Raw genomic sequence first — 22,035 nt, 5'->3', positions numbered from 1 at the left:
TTGGGGCAATCCCAGACACAAATATAGGCTGGGCAGAGAATGGATTGAGAGCAGCCCTGAGGAGAAGGACTTGGGTGTGCTGGTGGATGAGAAGCTCAACATGAGCTGACAACGTGCACTTGCAGCCCAGAAAGCCAAACACATCCTGGTCTGTATCAAGAGAAGTGTGGCCAGCAGGTCAAGGGAGGTGATTCTCCCCCTTTACTCTGCCCTGGTGAGACTACACCTGGAGTACTGCATCCAGCTCTGGAACCCCCAACATAAGAAGGACATGGACCAGTTGGAGAGGGTCGAAAGGAGGGCCACAAAGATGATAAGAGGGCTGGAGCACCTCTCCTATGAGGACAGGCTGAGAGAGTTGGGGCTGTTCAGCCTGGAGAAGAGAAGGCTCCGGGGAGACCTTACAGTGGCCTTGCAGTACTTAAAGGGGGCCTACAGGAAAGATGAGGAGAAAGTCTTCAGTAGAGCCTGTTGCAATAGGACAAGGGGCTATCAGATTAGATATTAGGACAAAATTTTTTACAATGAGGGTGGCAGAACACTGTTAACAGGTTGCCCAAAGAGGTGGTGGATGCCCCATTCCTGAAAACATTCAAGGTCAGGCTGGATGAGGCTCTGAGCAACCTGATCTAGTTGAAGATGTCCCTGCTTCTTGTAGGGGAGTTGAACTAGATGATCTTTAAAGGTCCCTTCCAACCCTAACTATTCTATGATTCTATGGTTCCGTGTTTTTGTAAAATAATATTACTTTTAAAAAAAAATCAATGCATTAAATTTATTCCTTCATTACGTCTTCTAAATCAAACCACCTAGAAATAAGACCTATAATATCTACAAATATTTCAACTCATTAAAGTGTTTATACAGAAGAGCTATTACATTATATGACACCTTTGGTCATATTGAGTACCTAACAGCCAATGGACTTCAGAGACACTATGCTTCACATAGTAAAGTTCCGTTCACCCTGGCAATGCTGGATTACGCTACTCTGGGCTAACAGCTACTGAAGATTATTAAAATCTTCCTTGCTAACTTCTAATAATACTATAACTACCAATTAATAGATTATCCTTTTGTCTCACAGGAAATGAAAATTGTTTTCTAATAGTCATCATGGAGCAGATAAATTAGTATTGCATATAGAAAAAATCTTCTGTTCTTGGCTCTGCAGGCAACCAGTTTATACTTCCAAATCATACACTACCTGATTCAGCTTCCTCCCTGACAATAAATTGGTTATTAAAGTGCTCGAAGGCTAAAAAGGTCAACAATAATTAAACAAATCCATACTACTCAACTATTAAGAGTCCCTTTGAACTCAAATGAAGTTGTTATACACTTTTGCTTAGTGTTAGGAGCAGTAGAAAAGAATCTACTATGCTGCATTACTGTTTGAGAAAGCAATATTTGTAGAAGGGAAAAATACAGAGAATGGGATTAAAAAATCTAATGTTACAGAAAGGAAAACAGTTAGGGCAATGCCTTCCTCCTCCCAATTCACAGGACTGAATTGCCTAAATGAAATTTAATCAAAACTATTAAAAATCAGTACTAACATTTAAGCCATGCTAATAATGCCTACCCATGTAACTGAAGTTGAAATCAACCCCCCAGATTTTGGTCAGGAGTATTTTTTTCTGAAAGTAGCAAAATTAAAGCTTGCAAAGCGAAAAATGAAACAAGAGTATACTTCACAAAAACAGACTAAGTAGCATATCTGAATGTTAAAATCATTGTGAAAAAATTAGGTACTATCAAAATTACATTTCAATATGACAACATTTAAAAACTTGTCTGAGATCAATGAGCTAAATATAAATATTTGCTAGTGTATACTGTTTAAAGTTTCTTCTTCATGATGTATAACACAGGTACTGACAAAATTATCTACATTTCCTTCATCACCATTGACAGAAGCTGCAGTTGCATCAACAAGTAAGTTATTATAAACCCATTAAATAAATGAAGTAAGTTGTTTTTCAACAATTTATCTTTAGCTTATCTTTAAAACTAAATTTGATGATTAAAAATGTTACTTTATTGTACATCAGCTAGTTTTGATGGGTAATCATTGTTTACCTTACTACTTAAAATTTCAGATGTTATTCTAATGAAAAAAATTTACTGGTAACTAGCTTCTTAACTTTGCAATGATGAAAAGCCTGTATTAATTTAACCTACAGATTTCATTTGTTCTGAACAGGAAAAACAATATAAATCACTTTTAAAATCATTAAATCCTGACTTAAATTAATAAAGTCATAATTAGGGCATTATGCTGTGTTTGTTATGGAAGTGGCAAGGCGAGCTGCTTTAATTACTGTCTGTAATAAAAGGAGCAAAGTGCGTACTGCGCCCCAATCAGTGCTGTCAGCCACGACTGAGCTGAGCTGCAAACTCATCAAGTGAGCTGGCAGCAGACTACAGAGTAAAGGGCGATCATGTCTGCAGAGGCCACTTGCTGACAGCAGTGGAAGAAACAGATTCATACAATCCAAGGTATTAGCCCCAATTACTCAAAATTTTAATGGTACTTTAATACATGATAATGCTGTTGATAATGGGCAATCTTAAAAAGCGCTAACACTTAAATATCTTATGACCATTTCCCTTCACAGTCCTTGCCTCTAATATTTGGATCATAATCTTTTTAATATAACATTATTTAGAAAAATCAATTGTCTTAGTTACATAATGGCAAAGTGTTGAAGGACTTAATTTTAGCTCTCAGCAAAATTGCTGCAAAAGGTAATTAAGTGTTTCACACAACTGTTTGATCACTTATTCAGCCTCCCAAGGTTACATCAATTTTCAAAAAGCCACCCAAGATTTTACTGAAGTCAGGAATTAATTCCAAACATAAGAGTAGTCTGATTAATGAAAATATGAACCCAGTTCATACACTGAATATTACTGGCATACACTGAAACAGAAGATGTCAATCCTTGGCCAATACACCTCCAAAAAGGCCTAATTAAAGGCTTAGCAGACTGTTTACAGAAGACAGCTTTAACAGCTAGTATCACAAAAAATTAAAACCATACAGATGTATACTTACCTTTCATCAGTAGCTCTAGATGCTTTCTTTGCAGTACTTCCTTTGCTGTCTGATTCACTGTCACTTGATTCTTCACTGGAAGAGGAACTCCCACTACTCTCATTACTGCTGCCTTCCCCCTTATCTTCCTTCTCACTTTCACTGTCAGACTCACTCTCTGAAATAAAAACAACTCTTACAATTTTTTTCTAAATATCTTACATAATTGGTATTTTAGGAATCCAAGTTTGTTTTAAATAAAACAACGTTTTAGTATTTTAAGATCCAATTGCAAGTTTTAGAATTATTTACCCTGTGTCAAAAGCAGGCAAGAAAATAAATTTTCCCTAAAGTTTATAAAATCTAGTTGGTTAAGGACCTGTCCTCTTCAGCCTACAGTACTATATTTTATCAAATTAGAAAGCTCAATAATAAATTAATTGCATGTGGATTCTTCAAAACTACATAACCCTATCAGGAGTCAGAGATGACCTCAAATTGTCTAATCTATCCATTTACTTAACTGCAAGATTATCTTTTCAACCAATTGCTTAATTAGATAATCTGTTCTTGAATACTGATACTGACGATGATTGAATCACTGATTTAAAGAAATTATTCATCCTCTAATTAATCATACAGTTAAAAAATATTCAAATATCTGAAGTGACTATATTCTTTTCTTGATTCAGAGACCCTTAGTTTCAGGGACAGAATTCTTAAGCACTACTTCTGCATATTTCCTCAGTTTAGAAATCAGAGCGAAGAAGCTCCATAGTCAGATTTTAAGGTGCCTCTCTTCCATTCAACTAGATGCTGGTAATTCTTTTAAGTCTCTAATGCTAAACATTTTCTGTGTCTATTTCTGGGACAATGATCTTCTTCACTACATCTGAACCATATTAACACCTACTGAAAAAGCTGTTTTGGGGAACTGCCTCTCTGGCATTAAGTGGGAGACTGGTCAAAAGAACCTTTGCCTACTGAGCTCGATTGGCAGCTGTCACTTACCATCATCCCCATTATAATAAATATAAAATGTCCTGAAGAACTTGAGAGCAATAACACAATTTATTGAATAAAACCCATGACAGACCACACAATAAAACAAGTTTTGTCATTTATCAACACAGCAGCACATGCTATCAAAAGTACTTCCTCAACAACAAATTCCAAGAAACATTCAAGACTTACAGTGCCCAACAACCAAGCATATGGGCACTCTTCTCGGAAAAAGTTAGGTGCCTTTAGTTTTAACCGGAGTTACAAACTCTAACTATACTTACTAGACTCAAAGTAGCATGAAAATAGCATGCCAGCTTTTTTACCTGGAAAACAGAGTAAAGTCTAACTCATTCAATAAACACACAAGTCATAACTGTAAAATCAGCAGTTATTGCACAGCTACAGTGAGTGTAAAATTTTCACCCTGACTTTATATATAGCTCCGGCTTTTAAATTTTTTTTTTCTGATTCTCTTTAAGTAGCGGCCAGTTCTGAAGATACAGTTCTCTAGGTAGTGGAGATGCAGGCTGTTTTCCAAACACCTACCTGATTCACTGGTACTGGCAGAGTCATGTTCCTCCTCTTCTGATTCAGAGTAGAACTTTTCCGTAGGTTTCTCTTTCTTTGTCTTACCTAGAATTCCAGTCCATTCCTTTGCCTGTAAATAAATTTCAACTTAAGTTTACTTCTACAACCAGCAATACAAAAGTATACACACAACATGGCAAGAAAAAACACTCGCAGTAGTATTAAGCATTTTCTAAATAAATACTCTAAGCATGTAAAGAGAAACTATTAAATTTCTCTTACAAAACACAATTAGGGGACCTAAAGTTTTGTACATATCTATAAAAGGTGAGATACATCTGTTAGAGAGTCTAGAAAAAAAGATTTACTAAGGCAGATTAAAAGCATCAGCAACCACAAATAAATTTCTATGCCAAAAGAACCTGAAGTCTGAGAGTTTTATCTCTAGATCAAACTGACTCTGGCCTTTGACTAGAATGAAGGACTAGTCACCACCTTTATCATCCCAAGTTTTAAGGCAAAATCCAGAATGTAGCAGAAACTCCAGCAGCCACAGAGGAATTACATTTAACTTCCTTTGCAATTCTCCAAATAATAGTTAATTCTTACCACCAAGAGAACACCAGTACGTGGCAAGACTTAGGCCAGATTTTTTTTCCTTTCCATATCCCCCGATACTACTAAAGAAGCAGAAGAAAAATTCAGGCCAGGAAAAAAAAACCAAATAGGCAGACAGCTGTATCAATAGAGTGATACAGGTGTGCTTCAGTGACTGCTCTGATCTGTTCTAAGATTAACTTTTGAAAGAGCTCTAACAGTGACCTGCAGTAGTGTACAGCTCTACAGACACACTGGCTTTCTCTTAAACACCAAAAGCTGCTAAAGCTTTGTAATGCTCCACCCAGCAACTGGTATTTTTAAAAGCCAGTATTATTTTGGATATAAATTACAATTTAATTGTGAATTGCAGCTTAACAACTCAGCTTTGCTCACATACATTGTGTAGGCACATGCAGTATTAGAGGAACCACAAAACTAACGACAATGAGACACTCTCCAACAAAAATGCTTGCAAAAAACCACAGAGTAAGGATTTTCATGTTTGTTTTGAGGTTTAAATGGTTGGAAGGAGATGTTTTCTGCCACGTTGTAGATAGATGTTACTCCATTTGATAATTTCCTGCAATACTTTTTGGTTTTATGGACAAAGGTGCCTCCACACATTCTTTCACGCTAACTCTATCATTTATAATCCCCTACTTGAGCTGATTGCCTTCAGATTCTCTTCATAAAAGCTTTCAAAAGTTTGCATATGAATACCTCATTTCCTGAAATACATATAAGGCAGACAAGCAATATTAAAGTACTGAGGAGAAATGCTTATTCTACCACATTGCTGTTCAATGGCTTCTGCAAGTCATAGCTGTTTTTTAAGAATTTTCTCTACTCATTCTATGCCTAGCGTCTTATATGCAAATTAGTTCACACACAATATGTTGTAGATGTTGGCTCATGACAAGGACCATGTGTTTTTCTGGATATACCTGTTACAACAAGATACCTCCAGGAGCACAACCAGTACACGTTTATATTTCTGTTCCTGTTCAATACCTTTGGCTAATATTTAGTAGGACTCTGGTACTTGATGCTTAAATCACAATGCTAGTATCAGAACATGACTTTGCCTCACAGTTTACAGTCCAGTAGAAAAAAAGCTATTGGTAGCAGACTAGCCCTGTAACATCAACAAATGACTAGTGCACTAATAGATGTATTTTCCTAATATAAACTTTGCCAATGCTCTCCAGATGATCTTAAACGCAAACCCCAGTCTCTTCCAAACTTTACACATTGAAACATATATAGTTTTTCCCCTGCCACTTCCTTTTATTTATATTATCTATTTTATTCTGCTTAGACTTGGATTTGTACAGAAACAAACCTTCGCTCAACCCCTACTTTGGTAGTCCAGCTACACCCATCATCAACAGCAATTAACATATTGCAGCACAGTGAATACAAGAAGTATGAAATAAAAAGTGAGATGGAGGGGAAAAAAGCCCATTTAATCCACAAATGAAGCAGAGGTGGCCTACAGCTGATACATTTCTCTCACTGAAAAGAGAAGAGTAAGCATCCTGCAGGTTTCCAAATGTTTCATTTCCAAGCTAAAATAAGCAACATGGATGTTCACATGCATCAACATTTTCCAGTACAGCATACAGATACTATTTAAATACTTGTATTTTAGGCTAATATTCTACATTGACAAGTGCCTTCAGCGAAGTTACTTTCAATGATGGTGACGTACCGACTCGGCGACGTCGACATTTCGCACAGAGCTGTCAGGCGCCACCTCTGGCCAGTCGGACAGCTCCAGGTAGCCGGTGGCTCGGCTGTTCAGTGTGTGAGACAAGGTGCCAAGCTGGAAATGATCCCGATCTATTAAAAAATAAGCCGGGGGAGGGGAAAAATACACAAACACCATGAGCTCCACCACAAAGAGCAATCTTAATCAGGGCTAAAGGTAATTGCCATTATATTACCTGAAATGTCATGGAATAAATATAAACTACGAAGCTCTTCATAGGTCAAAAAACTGATTTCAGTCCATAGATTACAATAATCTCCCCCATAATGGTCAATAAAAAAGCTAATCAGTCAGTGTGTTTAGAGGTGTTGCTCTGAAATGTAGCTTCTCTAAAAATTACTTTACTGTGAATATTAAGAATGACAGCACAGTTAAACAATCCATATACATGTCTTGGCACAAACACATCCAGAATTTTAATAGTTTTTCTTCAAAATGGAGCTTCTTTTAGAGCTTCAAAACTGGGAATAAGTAAGTATGAAAATTAAAATTGCAAATCGTCACAATAAGAGAGCATTTTTAATTAAATAACCTGAAAACCTTTTAATATGAGAATACAGACAATGGTTCTTCCTTCTAAAAAGACAGGGAAAACACACAGGGAAAATAATTACTTTGGAGAAAAATCATAAAAACCTGATCTATTGAGATTCACCTTATTTCAGATTCATAAAACATTTGCAATAGTCACATTAACAATCTTCTATTAAAATCCAGATAAAAGACTAGAGCTATTTTCCCAAACTGAAGAATAGTTTTCCTGAAAAGACACATCTTCTGTTATTTAAATCAAATTTAAATTCACATGACTAGAAATGGATCAGTTTGTCAGGGTTTATCATCAGAGAAATGCACTGTGTTTCAACTATGCAAACCTTGCTGGCTGAAAAGCAAGTAAGCAGAGCGAGTACCCTTGCATATTAATCATTTGTATTTGCTAAGTGACACAATTTGTGAGCATATTTGAAATACAATAGGCTGCCACATTCCTTTACACAATTAACATTTACCAAATTATTTTGGCAGTTATACCTTTAAAAGGGGACTCAAGCAATGGGGCAGGTTTCTGTGCCAGAAATATTTTTTTGGCATATTTGCTTAAAGCTCCACTCTTCTCATTCGGAACAATAAGCTGCCTAATAAATCTTGTACGGTCTCTGATGTCGTAGCTTTGATCATACTTGCCGAGATTTAATACGTACTGGGTAAGCAATTTTGTCTGTGGAAAAAAACAGGGCAAGAACAGAATACAAGTTATTTATGATTATTGATAACTCTGGATAAACATATTTAAAGAGGTAATAAAAATGAATGGTTATGTCAAACAAATGTTGTTCCACAGGGAATATGCATTTCTAAAGCTGCAAATGGAATTCTGCAGCCAAAGCACATGTCCTCTTCTGTATTGGGGAGGTGAATGCTGAGTACTGCGAAGCAGCCATGTGCTAGATTATTAAACTGCTGAAGTGGAAAGAAAGGCATCATTAAAAAAATAATCATATATGGCAAACCCGCTGAAGGGTCTACGTGAGGATAATGAATGTGGAAATACAACTAAAAACATGGCACTCAAAACTTAATCGGAAAAATATGCAGGACATCAAAACATCAGAGGGTATTAGGGGGCTGGCAAACTGCTTCTGCTGAGGTGTGTTTTATGAAGAGATACTGTCCCTGGCATAAGCAGTGTCTGCACTCTGACTGCACTCAGTTACTTTATCCTGAATTATGACCCATTAAAGCAGACACATGAATCACTGAACTGGATTACTGCAAATTATTTGCAGTGCATTTAGCTGTTACTTTTTCATAAAAGCAAGCTGCTGATGCCCTCTAAAAACCAGGATAAAAGACTCCTTCCATTTTTTCTTGAAGCTTAAAGCCTTCAGTAATATCAGTAATTTATTTATTTATGTAAGAGAGCAACTTATATTATCATAGCTTTTCACAGCATAACAGGACTTCCTAATTTGATGTCTGAGAATATTAACATGTATTAAATAATGTTAATAATTCCGTTAAATTTTTAAAACAAAAAAAAAAAGAATATAAAAAAATCAGGGAGACTTTCCCAGTATTGTAGAAATAATGTAGAGTAACTCAGAACAGTAGTGCTGAACAGACTTGCATACATCATATATATTTGAAAGAAGTATGCCACTTTCTTTATATACAAGCAAACCGGGAAAAGAGTAAAAATAATATGCCATCATAAGGAAGTAAATTTTTAGTATTTCAACTCAGAATGGATAAATAACACATGGTTAAAAATGTATTGTCAAGGAGGATTTATTTTCTTTCTATAAAGAAACAACCTTCCATATATATCGTTTCTCATGCTATTGTATAGCAATAACAGTTTCAATTACATGAGCAGAAAAATATGTTTAAAAAAATCAGTCAATTTTGTTATGTGCTATTTGCTAAGAAAAGTTCAGTTCAATAATTTCCACCTTGACGATGCACGTTAAAGTTTTTTTTAGAGATGTAAAAATACTTCATCAGAATACTGATTAACTCCTGTAAGTGAAATACACAGTAAACAAGAAATGGTTTTAATTTTAACCACATACAATGCAATTCATGCAAGCATTTCACAAAATACCCTATGGTACCAAAGATTTAAAGTAATTTGTCATATTATATTAGAATAATAGTTAAAGCATCGCAAAAAAAAAAAAAAAAAAAAAACAACCTTTCAATGAAACATTTTTTGTTTCTTTTTTCTCACTGATACCCAAGTGCATCAGATAGAACATACGTAATCTGCACTGAAGCAGGACTTACGCTGTTCGGTCTAAGTGGAATTGCAAGGGAGGGTTCTCAGGTAGCATGAATTAAACTAAATGAGGGATATCTCCTGCAGCTTTTGCCATCACATCTCCTCTGTAAAACAAAACAAGACTGCTTGCTGTCATGGCAGAAATCTCAATAGAATGGATCATAAAACACAGTGGTCTTTGCTTGTGAATTGCTATAGGGATGGGAAAAGTTGAGGGTCTTGCTATCATGGTGGGCAGTTTTTCAGTGAGCCCTGATGGAATTAGATAAAGACTTGGTCCTGAAAGCCTGCATTTTCTTTAATGGGATCATTTTCTCCATGATCCTTTCCCTCTTCCTCCTCCCTTTCCTCTCCCTTAAAATATCTTTTCTGTATCTATTTAAGAATTGAATGCCTATCCTACATTAGCTGCAATTAACCCTTTGGTAAATCCTCACTTGAAAAATTCTATAATACAAGTATCAACAATAGAGGAGACTCTACAATGGGAGAGAAACAGCTTTCTATCCACTCTTTGATATCATTAGCTTGCAGAAACTTGATTCTTTAGATACATAAGACAAGGCTATTGTGCTAAACCACTTCCGGCACTTATTTACATACTAGGACTACTCAGGACTTTTTCTGGTGGGACTCCTACTATGTTACACAACAGAAATCCATCAAAATCCCATTATTCTTCCTGCTATATGCAACAAACAGCTAAGGCAATTAGATTACATATTTTCTGCATAACACTTTCTCTTCAATGAGCTCCATTTAGACACTTATTTAGCATATTCATAAGGATTCGTTAATCCTTAAGTGAAGAAAAAAGGAAGCAAGTTTACCAAACAACATAGACAACCAGAGGAAAGCCTGCTCTTATTACAACTTCATCCAGAAAGGACTGAATCTGAAACTCTTCCTTAAATTATAAACAGCCTTTGGAAATTCATGGAGTGACCACAGGATTTAAAGGATATTGGAAATTCTTACAAAAAATCCTGAATCTTAAAAAGCATTCCTGAGAATGCCCTGCATTAAGTGTTTGAACATATGCCCAAGGAAATTATCAGCAAATAAAATAACATATTTACAGAAAGGGAAAAAATAACAGTCTTATTTCCCCCAGAACTGTGTGCTTTTTTCCAAACAAGACTTAATAGATGAGTTTTACTTGCCTTTCCGTCACCTGGGGAAAGAGCTATTTTCATCTGTTTCATTGGTGTTGATCCTCTCTTGGGTATCCTACCACAGCTTTTCAACTAAGTGACATTGTATCTTTGAGATTTTCACACCTCCTCTGACTTTGGATGAAACTGATACAAGATTCAAAAAACTATTATGTGGTGGAATAAAATATGGAGGGAGAAAATATGGAGATGAGGAGAAATGGACAGAGTGACAACTGAGCAATCAAGTGCACAAGATTTGCCTTCCAGTTTGAACAACTAGACTCAGAAATGTCTGGACTTTTTAGGACCTGAAGTCTTTCCAGAGAGAAATGTTTTAATACTAAGTAAATAAAGGAGAGTTAGTCCTGGGAATAAGGATGCAGAGGTACAAGATCCTGGGCTGTCCAAGCTGTTGTAAAATAAAGAGGTCTAGCAGCCCAGGAAAGCGTATACATCTCAGATAATATATTTCTTCTACATTTGGGGGGAAGAAAAGTATTTGATTTTACAACCTTTTACAGTAATAATTGGAATTACAGTGAAAAATTAGTGTTAAGATGCTACACTCCATAGACAGAAAGTGACAAAGTTCACAGTGCCGTCATTGAGAAGAATGAGGCAGCTGACACCTCTCATAGCTATTGTTTTCAGCTGCCTGGAGATCTAAGTTCATCTTATTGTACTATCTGATATTTTTAGATTATCTGTATTACCACCTTCTCCACAAGGTAAAGTGAAATAGTTAGAAATACAGAAAAAGGGAAAGCAGTTACTGTCTTTAAGATGAGCACTAATGGAAAGACATAAAAAGGTCTTTTGCTGGCATCTCCTTTTAGATATATGAACGAAATTGACAGTGCTCCCTTGAAAATCACATCTGGAAAATCTCCTAACTGATATTAGTAACACAATTTACAAATTCCTATTTATGGCAATTAAAAAATCCACAACTGCCCCAAAAAAGAGGCAAAAGAGTGATCTCAACACTACATTCATATTTACAATCCAACACATACTCAAAGAGTCAATGGTTAGATTTAGCTTGCTGGATTTCTCAAAAACTGATGCTCAGCTTTTCTTTGTAGAGTAACAGGGATTAGGTTTGGTTACTTATATAAAAGAAATCATCACAGATCTATACAGACTGTATAAAACCTACCATGACTCTTCCGAATGTAAGCTTACCTGCTTCGAGTTTGTTAAATAGAGTTTTGCACCCAAATTTAAGATCTGCAACTTTACAAGGTCGTCTTCGTTAATGAAGCTCTTGGCAGTCTTTCTCAAAACATCAGGTGCGATCTTTGGAACTCGTTCACAGTACTCACCGATGAGCCAGAGGATGCTGGCTCTGGCTACTGGAACCTGAGAAAACATTGAGCACTCTAAGTTAACACACTCACAAAGATTACTTGCGTACTTGAACGTGTCTGTGTTCAGAAACAAGTTAAACAAAATATTGTTTAAAGACAATTGCCATACAAGAAATACAGACCCATTTTCAATACAGCCACTGTGGCAGGATGAATATTTGTACGAACAAGATACAGATCCTGCCCGCAAAAAAACATGCATTACAAGTTGACAAGACAGAGCAGGAACAGAAACAGAGGCACACAGAAGCAACACATTCATGTTCACAGTACAAGCTGGTGGCAGCTGGGAAGAGAATATAAGCTTTTGAGGTATGGTTGGGAATTCTTGTCACCAGGTTACACTAAACACCACATTGAAACAAAACAGTGATTTTTGTGGCTATATTAAAATAAAAATGGTTTACAGCATTACAGCTTCCTCAAATCTTGCCTACCCACTTCAAAAGCACAAGAACTTCTTTAAGACTATTGCTATCTTTCCTTCATTTTATTTAAAATTTTATGAAGTAAGATTCTCATTTTTGCTAATGTCCAAGGTCAGCTGAACATAGAGTTTAAGAAAGACAGGAGTTCAAAATTAGGGTTCTCAGCTTCTGAATAGGATCTAATCCCTTAACTGAAAACACTCTGACCAGAAACTTCACACAGGTATTATTTTTTTTTTGTGCTACTTGACTGCTTCACTGAAAACTGTCAGTAGTAGTTTTTAGATTAACTCCCAGCATATGACACTGACTTCAATAGCACAATACTGTCACAGATGGAGGGGAATCAAAATGGAAAAGCACAGAAGGAACAGAAGCTCATGCTCCATGTATAGTTTAGCCAGAAGTAGTCAGGAGTTAAATGAAATAATCGACATACACTCTTCTCAAAGCTAACCTGTATTACCTGGTGGTTAAATTAAAAACTGCACCTATGTTAATATCTCCCTGAAAACATTTTTCTCCTTCCTTGAGAGGAAGGAAGAAAGTATGTGACAAGAAAATTCTTCTAGGCAGAAGCATGTCTTGCATAGCGTCTACAGACTGTGGTGCTCTCATGTTCTGTACAGATTCTCGTTCAACAGATGCTGAAATACTAGGGAAAAAATATAACTGTTCCATGCTATGAAATGACTGACTGTAGTTTAGAAAAAAGGAAAGCTTCCTACTGTAACTGCAATTTCAGCTGCTTTTTCTAAAAAAGTAAAAGCCATTTGTACTAACACTTTCCATTACTCTCTAATCTACAGAGTGATCTTTTTTAATAAGCTTACACATAAGACAGTGTGTGTTCTGCCTTAGGTAAGATTCACAGAAGAAAGAAGCTTTAGAAATTTGGCACTGTAGTTTTCAAAACACTAATTCCTAGTATATTTTATATATCTTTTAATTACTTTTCCAGCATGTCAGTTATTCATAAATGAATATCTATTTCTCAGAATTACAATGGGAACCAACTATTAAGTAGTCTACCCTGTACGTATTCATAAAATTTGAAAGTATTGCTTTCCAGTTACATTCATAAAAGGTAACAAATGCAAGCAAACTACCAAGGTTCAGGATAGTAATTCCCAAACTATGATACACAGTCCCTCAGAAATGGCTTATTAAGCTATACTAAAGAAATACTAATTACGTTCACAAGAAATGTTAATGATTAAACATGTTTTACTGCTACAAAAAGCATGGAAACAGCTTTGAATAAAGTTAGTCTTACAATATGTGCCTCTGTACCTCACATTGTTGCAAATATATATGCCAATAAAAATACAAATAGGCATGTGATAGGGAAAACAGATGACTGCCTCTGCTGAAACACAAAGCAACCACATAATGGAAAGACAGAATACAGGAGCCCCAAAACAAAAATTAAAAAATCCCCTCAAGAGGTAAATGGCAATTCTAAACACGGAGAAGATGTTAACAGTAGAGGTAACGTAATATATTAAGAGTGGTATAACACAGTGATTTAACATACATAAATATATGCAAATACCGACTGAGATACAGATGAATCTATTTTTTTGTGAACTGACAAAAAATTTAAATGGTCTTGGAACTCTGAGAGAGGGGAATAAGCAACTGCACAACTGCTAAATATAAAAACTTTAAATGCAGTCAGAGTATGTTCATCTGCGAAACAGTACGACTGATGCCATTACTGTACACTGATTTCTGAAGGGAAAGAGGTTATTTCTAATGTTCCAAAGGTTACACTGCATTAAGGCCTCACTCCCAATCTATTATTTTAAATTGGGCTAAAGAACATTAATTGAGTGGTACATTAAATTTTCCAGTATTGGAGCAGTTCAAGTTGCCTGCTGTACAGATAGATACCTCTAAATAAGAATATATAGTCAACTTCAGATTTCAGTTATGCTAGATTTATTTTTCTAAAATATTTCATTATAGACTTGTTAAAATACTAGAATTCTACAAGAGATCACCAAGTACCACAGTTTGGGCAGCAGCCTATTAGAAACATCCCTCTTCCTATTATCACCTTTTCATAAAGCAAAAATAGCTCACAGAACAGACCAATTTTCAGTAACACTATTAATTATGAAACACAAACATCAGTATTGCACTTTTCCTAGTCAAGTCTAGGACGACACTTTAAAACCACAATGAAATATATTTAAATCTATTTAAACAGTGTGCATTTAAGCAGAGTGTTTTACTCTTTAAAAGTTTTTTCCCAGTTTGTAAGATGCAATCATTAGAGTAATAAACTAGTTTTAGAATGTAAAATAAATAGACTAAAAAAAACCTAATTTGAAAAATACTGACAACAGAAGACAGATTAAATTTCTCACGAGACTCTGCCTTTTAATCAGACGGTTAGTTTACTATGTAAATACTGTATATATTAAACACAATTTTGTGCAACAGACTCTTTGAATCAAACCCTTAGTGGAAGCCATTTTAATGAAAAGTGTATGTCGAACTGATGAACCCAATGTTTCTGTGTCACTGGATTCATTTGGGGTCAAAATCACACAATATTTTCAGACTTCTTTTTCCCTGTTTAAGTCTTCCAGTCCTCAACCATGTACTATCCAGTGCATGATCCTGCAGCCGTTGTTTCCAGGGCATTCAAAAGAGCAAACAAGAAATGAAGCCACTTCTAGACCTTCATTGCCTTTTCTAGTATAGCTTAAGTAGGGACCTTGAATTGACAAAAACGCAGGAAATAATACTTTCATTATTCAGCCCTGCTCTGCATTATCCTCAAAGGCAAACAAGATTGTAAATTACTTTCCCTGATGTTTTATTCCATATGCCCTAAGCAAGTGGTTAAGTGCACTTTTAAAGCCTTGGTACTAGAAGGCAGTTTCTACTGCCATTTTAACCCATTATCTGTCTGGAGGAAAATAAATAAATGGTTAAAAAATAAAAAATAAAAACCAGCCAGACCTTTCCCCTCAAAGCAACATTCTGGTTACTTACAGCAGTTAGAGAAAGACATTATAAAGATCTTACAGATCACTCTAAGCAGCACAATTAAAAAACTATTACAGTTCAGCTCTAACCTTATTATACAACATACCAGGCTAAAGTACAACTTAAAATTGTCAATTCTGGTTATCCACCTTTGTCACAAAACAAGGAGATATTCAAATTGCAAATGAGGTCTAATTCTCTGCTTCCAGAAGAAAATTTGCACAGCTAGCAATTTTTAAAATTTTACTTGGGATCAGAAATGGAAAGAGGAATGAGGTTAATGTGAAATGTCAGACTAGTAGTAAGAAAAAAAGGTACACAGGAAATAACAGGAGTAATAGACAAGTGTTGGGTTTTTTTGCTTTAAAATAATAGACCTTCAAGGACTGCTCCATTATTTGAACCTCTACACATAAAATTCCTTTAAAAAAGGTTCTCCATTGATGATTGTCATCTCTTACATAGTGTACAAGTTTTATTTAAATTATGTTTTATTCAAGCTGAATATTTGTTTCAAGTTCAGTGTACAGTGTCCCTGAACACAATGTCCCAAATGCCACATATTCCTCTTGAATTCTAAAACATTACCTAAATATTAGAATAAGTAAAAAAAATTATCAAATTATGAGAATTGTTCATTAAGGCATTACTTACAAAAAGGTTTAAAAATACATTATTTAAGTGTATCTTAGTGAAAAGAATGTGGCTAGAATTTGAAGCTTGCAGAACTGAAATACATATGAACATACGAATATCATAGCTTGTGATACTTTCCCCTTAGGGGAAGAAGAACTTAAATTAAAGCAAGAAAGCCACCTCTGCTGTGAATTCACATCAGAAACATAGCAATAAGCAGTACTTACATATGAATACTGTAGGGGAACTTAAGTTTGCTATTGTTGGATGAATGAGCAGTCCCAAAACTCTCATTCACCTACTACAGCAATAAGAATCCCAACCCAAACCAGTAATTAGTAAATTGCTTCCATAAGTGACACGTTTTTCCCCACATACTAAGCTCTTCAAAGTTACAAGCATCTATCTTATTTTTAATCTAAATTTGCAATTCCTTATCCTGTCTTTATCCCATCAAGAAGTGTCCCTTCTCTCTCCAGATTAGAAAACACTTCAGACTTCTCTCATATTCTCAGTCGTATTCTAGAAGGAACTAGGAATAAGTCTGTAATGAAAACCAAGGATGTCAGAATTCATCATCAATCAAAAGAAAAAAATCCTGCCTTAGTAGCACTATAAGAGGAAGTCTGGAAAAAAAATCACACCATAAGTACAGGATTCCCATCACCGAAAAAGCAATCACTACTTGGTACAATATACCATCATAAATTATTTTTTCTAAAAAGTAAAAGGCAGAAACTAATTGCGAGACTACTGCAGCTTGTTTATATGAGGAAATACACAAATGTAGAATGCCATTGAGACATTCTTACTCAGAGCTAATTCTTGCTAGGTTGATTTACATTCATTCATAGCTAAAATGATTTAAGATAAATCAAAAGAGGCATACTTTGGATGTAAACAGAAGTGTCTTGTGTTAATCCACTGTAATCAATGCAATCTAAGCAATCCACTTAAAAACCTAATTCAGACTAAATCTGCAAGTATTTGCACTTAGACAAATTCTGGACAATAGGTGTTCTGAAGGAAAGATTTTCTACTAAAAGAGTAGGCTATGGGACACAGATTTGATGAGAGAATATCCTAGAAGGTTTTGAAAAAGGCCCTCAACATCTTCGATAATGTCATCCTTTACAGGGTGGAAATGCACTCTCATGAATAAACAAGAACTAGATAATAGAAAAGATAGAAACCCAGTTACAATGGAAGGCAATCGTCAGATGTCCCACAGGGACCCATAGGGGAAAACACGCTGTTCAACAAATTTGCAAGTAACCTGGAAGACAGCTATCTAGTGAGGTGACAGTCTGCTGACACAAAATTATTCAAGGTAATCTAAAATAAACAGACTCTGTACAGTTGAAGATTATTTATTAGTAACACTTAAAAATTTGGCAGAAGTGATGCAGTTGGCCTTGAAACATTGCTAACAGGACTTCAGAAAAAAACTTTTAAACATACTGATGAATCTCAAACTATTTCTAGGGAAAAATATATTGGAATCATGAATATTTTCAGAGAATTGTAGAATTGTTAAGTCAATGTTCTGTAAAAGTCAAAAGTCAAAAGTCAAAACCCCAGAAAAGTGAGATAAAAAAAAAAATACAAAAGAAGTAATATCATTATGTCACTGCATAAAATTTCTCCTTCATACTTTGACTGCTGTTCACACTTCTGGTCATTCCACTTCAAAAGCCATCAGGAAAGACAAAGAGAAGAGGGAAAGGCAGATGAGAGATATGGAATATGAGGAGAAATTAGAAGTTTTAGATTAATAAGTATGAGGATGTGGATATCAAACTCAAGCTTCCAGTCAGTGGCTGAAAAGGTACACTGGAGGTGCACCACAACAAACCTGCTCTTATCTTTAAATCCCTCTCCTTAAAGCACCAGGTTTTGGTGCTCTTGAAGTTGAGACCACTCTATTAAGAGGACTTCTGGACTCAATCAGTATAATCCTTCTTTAAATGGCTCTTTCCCACATGTATATTTTTTAAACTCCTGTCACTCTAAAAACTATACACACAATATTCATTAAGCTTACCTCAGAGTGAAAACCTAGCACAAAGTAGCACCGCTTAGTTCTCTGGCCCACAACTTACGAAGCCATTAAATTGTAAAGCATGACAACATTATTAACACATTAGAAGTCAAATGGAAACATTTTTATGATTTTAAAAAACAGAAGTTTAAACAGATCCAATTATTCTCTTGTTTAATATCTTCAGAACACCATCAGACATGCATTTCTCAGTTACAACTTTTGAAGTGTATGTAGGAAAGTAGATGGAATACAGCTAGATCCTGCTTCTGGCAGGGATGGAGTTAATTTTCCTTTCAGTAGCTGATGTGTTTTGGAATTCAGATGTGAAGAATGTTGATAAACACACTGAGGATACCAGTTGTTGCTAAAGAGACCAAGGACACTGTCCAGCTTTCCAGGTCTTGCTAATGTGCAGGTATAGGAAGCTGGGAGGGATATAACCAGTACAGTTGACCCAAACTGGCCAAAGAGAGTATTCCATGCCATAAATGCCATGGTGAGTATATAAGTGGGGGTTGCCCAGGTCGGGAGGTGGGGGCATGGATTTATCTCTCTTGCTCTCTCCTTCTCGCTCCTTTGCTTGCTGCTCGGTTTCATTTCCATGATCACTGCTCGGGATGGGCTGTATCAGTCATTGGGACATTGGGTGGTGAGAAATCGTGCACTGTTCACTTTGTATATTTATATGGCTATGTTCTGTTATTATTGTTATCTTCCTTTGCTACTCTAATAAACTGTGTTCATCTCAACCCATAAGTTTTTCCTTTCTTCTCAATTCTCTCCCCAGTTCCACTGGGGCGGGGGAGGATGAGCAAGAAACTGTGTGGTAACTTGGGCCAAACCACAACAACTATGCACAGGCACTAAACAAATATCAGACGCAAAATAGATCTCATAGATCTTGCCTTGGTACACTGGAGATAAAAGTTTAAGGTAAAATGATAACACAGAAAAGCAAAGGAATAAAAACAAGCACTAATTTCAGGTATGTAAGAAACAATCAATTAAATGGAAAACTGAAATGGACCTAGTCATAAACTACTGTAAATGAGAATAAGAATCTACAAAAGCTCAGTAGTTTTTAATTGAACTTCCTAATATTTCTTATGGTTGGTCAGATATATTTAGCTTATTAACCATCCTATCAGTTTCTAAATGGCTTCTGTAGACAAAGAAGACGAAGACAAGAATGAAGACAAGATGAAGATGAAGATAAGAATGAGTAAATTTCAGATCAGATGACTTTCATTGGTATGAAAGATTTTTAGGCACCTCATCATTGACAACCACAATCTCAGGCTAACTCAAGTAAAATTTATCACAACATGAACGAAACAAATTCAGGCATCAACTCAAAAACATAGTGCATCCAGTTTACATCGATTTTATTTTAGCAGCTAAGTGTTCACCATTTACCTAAACTAAATCAAGATAGAACAATCAAATATCGGTAATCTTTACCTTATGTGCTTTTCTATTTAATTGTATTTAATTCTGCTCATGCTTTTGGCTGTGTTTTACATGGTATTAAATTAATTTCAACTCTAAGAAGTACCAAATAATTTCTTCGCCCGCACTCCTCCACTCTCCAGTTACTTTCAAGTTCATTCAAGACCATATCATTTGGCTGCTCCTCATATGTACAAATGCAAGAGTCTTTTAAAAACACAGAGGAATACGATACGTTGCTGAAGTTTCATTTCCAATTTAAAAATACGCCCAGAAATACTTTCCCCAAGAGAAGAGGTCAGGAAAAAAATATCTGTGTAAAATATGTATGTACAAAAGTGTGTATGTATGTATGTATGTATGTATGTAAATTGTATGTCAATGTAGTAAGGGTCAGGAATCCTTGCTTCGTGTCTCTACATATTACAGCTGACAGAAACCAAGGCAGTTGTGTTATGTCAACTCTTGCCACTCCTGGCATAGTAAGATCAATCTTTAAAATACACATGCAGATCTCAGAAATTCCAGTAATGCTTTATTAAATGTTGAAATTTCAAACTCAGAGGGTTAGTAATTATACAATCGAAATACAACCTCCCAAAATGTGTAAAAATACACTTATCCTTTTTGGAAGTGACTGAAGGGGTTGGAGGGTTGAACTAGATGACTGACCTTTAAAGGTCCTTTTCAATCCAAGTAATTCTGTAATTCTGTGAAGGAATGCATCTATTTTCAAATATAATAGGTGCAAGTTATTTCAGGATAATGACATGGCATTCAAATTATAAATATTAAATTCTTCTAGATTTATTTTTTTTTTAATCTGAAGTCATAAATATAGAGAGGAAGATAAATTTCTGGAAGTTATTATTAAAAAATTACAGAGAAAAATGTTAAACAAGATGTACAACAACCATCCTGGTCAGCCTGCAGCAGCACTATCACTGCTTCCTTCTTGAATAAGAAGTATGATTCTGATTTAGATTTTGATTTTTAGTTTATTCCTATGACTGGTCTGTTCCACAGACTGTTCCCCTCTTATTTACCATTTTCTAATATTCTCTACAAGCTCATTATCAGAGAATGTGAGTACATCAAAGTAGTTCAAGGACTGCATGCCCTTTCCCCCGCCTTTCCGCCATTCAACTTAAAAAAGGATTTTATTAAAAAAACAATCCCTTTATTTCAAACTTGAAATATTTATTCAGAAGTATTAATTGTATAAAACAGCTACAAAACTCTTTTAAGTGTTAAACAGAATATTTAGAAAACAACTGTTTTGTTTTCTATAACATGTGGAACTAAGATGACAAAGCCATTTGGCAAAATAACATGATGTGTCGTGTAAGGCTATACACAATTACGTAATTATCAAGCAGAACACTGCATAAATTTTCTGAAAACACAGGTGATTGTTATAAAATAGGTAATACTTATTTGATATGCAATTAGCAGCAGTATCTTATAGCCCCTTTTAATTCTGGTTATGAACAATCCAGTAGAATTATATTTTCTTTACACCAATTATGAAGTTTGATCATCAGCTCTTAGCGGCCAAAGATTTATTTGTTTAATCTGTTCAGTAAGCATGAACTGAGAAGATCACATTTCCTTTTTCTTCTAATATTCCAAACTTTGCCAAATTCAACTACAGAAAACAGAGAATTCATTGATTTCATTGCTCCATCATCGATAAATGTGTAATTACACGAAACTGTAATCTACAGAAAAATAATTATTGACAAACCAAAATCTGTCACCTTTCGGGTATGACGCAATAGGTAGCCAATGGTCTTTAGCCCTACACTATAACTTAGGATAGACCACAAATATTTTATCAATAACTGGGACCGTGAAGAGAACTTGGGAAGTAAATATTGACATACCCAAATGTCAATTTAATCTAAGGATAGGTAATAGGCAATAATGCAAATTTTACTGTTAAATGACACAGAATCTTAAATATCCAGGAGATAAAAACGCCACTTCAAGAACCACTGCAATACACTCACAGTAGCAAGTGTGGTACCATGGAAAGGTCAGGTGATTTGGGGGTAGGGAAAAGGATTTAGAATAATTTTTTTTTAACTCTGCCCCAGATTAGTAAGACAGTAGGCTGAGAATCCTCAAGTTAAGTGCAATACTCAGCATTTCCAGGGATCTGTTTCAAAATAGGTTCCCAGATTTAAGGCACCAATTGATGCCATCTGATAGTTTCGACT

The 22,035-nt window shown here is 35.4% G+C and overlaps 1 protein-coding gene across 2 annotated transcripts in view; it reads right to left on the bottom strand.

The window, feature by feature from the left end:
* The window catches only part of AP3B1 (adaptor related protein complex 3 subunit beta 1), a 164,463-nt gene that overhangs the window by 64,203 nt on the left and 78,225 nt on the right, over window positions 1–22,035 (bottom strand). For both annotated transcript variants that reach the window (XR_015261512.1, XM_086771530.1), the window contains exons 15-19: window positions 12,069–12,245; window positions 7,977–8,163; window positions 6,885–7,015; window positions 4,592–4,703; window positions 3,062–3,218 (exon numbers count right to left, since the gene is read on the bottom strand). Coding sequence is in view for 1 of the 2 variants with exons in the window: in XM_086771530.1 (XP_086627656.1) it covers window positions 3,062–3,218; window positions 4,592–4,703; window positions 6,885–7,015; window positions 7,977–8,163; window positions 12,069–12,245 (764 nt within the window). In the remaining variant the exon portion in view is untranslated. The remainder of the gene's footprint in view (window positions 1–3,061; window positions 3,219–4,591; window positions 4,704–6,884; window positions 7,016–7,976; window positions 8,164–12,068; window positions 12,246–22,035) is intronic.

This window comes from Chlamydotis macqueenii, chromosome Z, assembly GCF_036417535.1.
Source record: "Chlamydotis macqueenii isolate bChlMac1 chromosome Z, bChlMac1.mat, whole genome shotgun sequence".
NCBI lineage: Eukaryota > Metazoa > Chordata > Aves > Otidiformes > Otididae > Chlamydotis > Chlamydotis macqueenii.
This window is presented reverse-complemented; position numbering and strand designations above follow the sequence as displayed.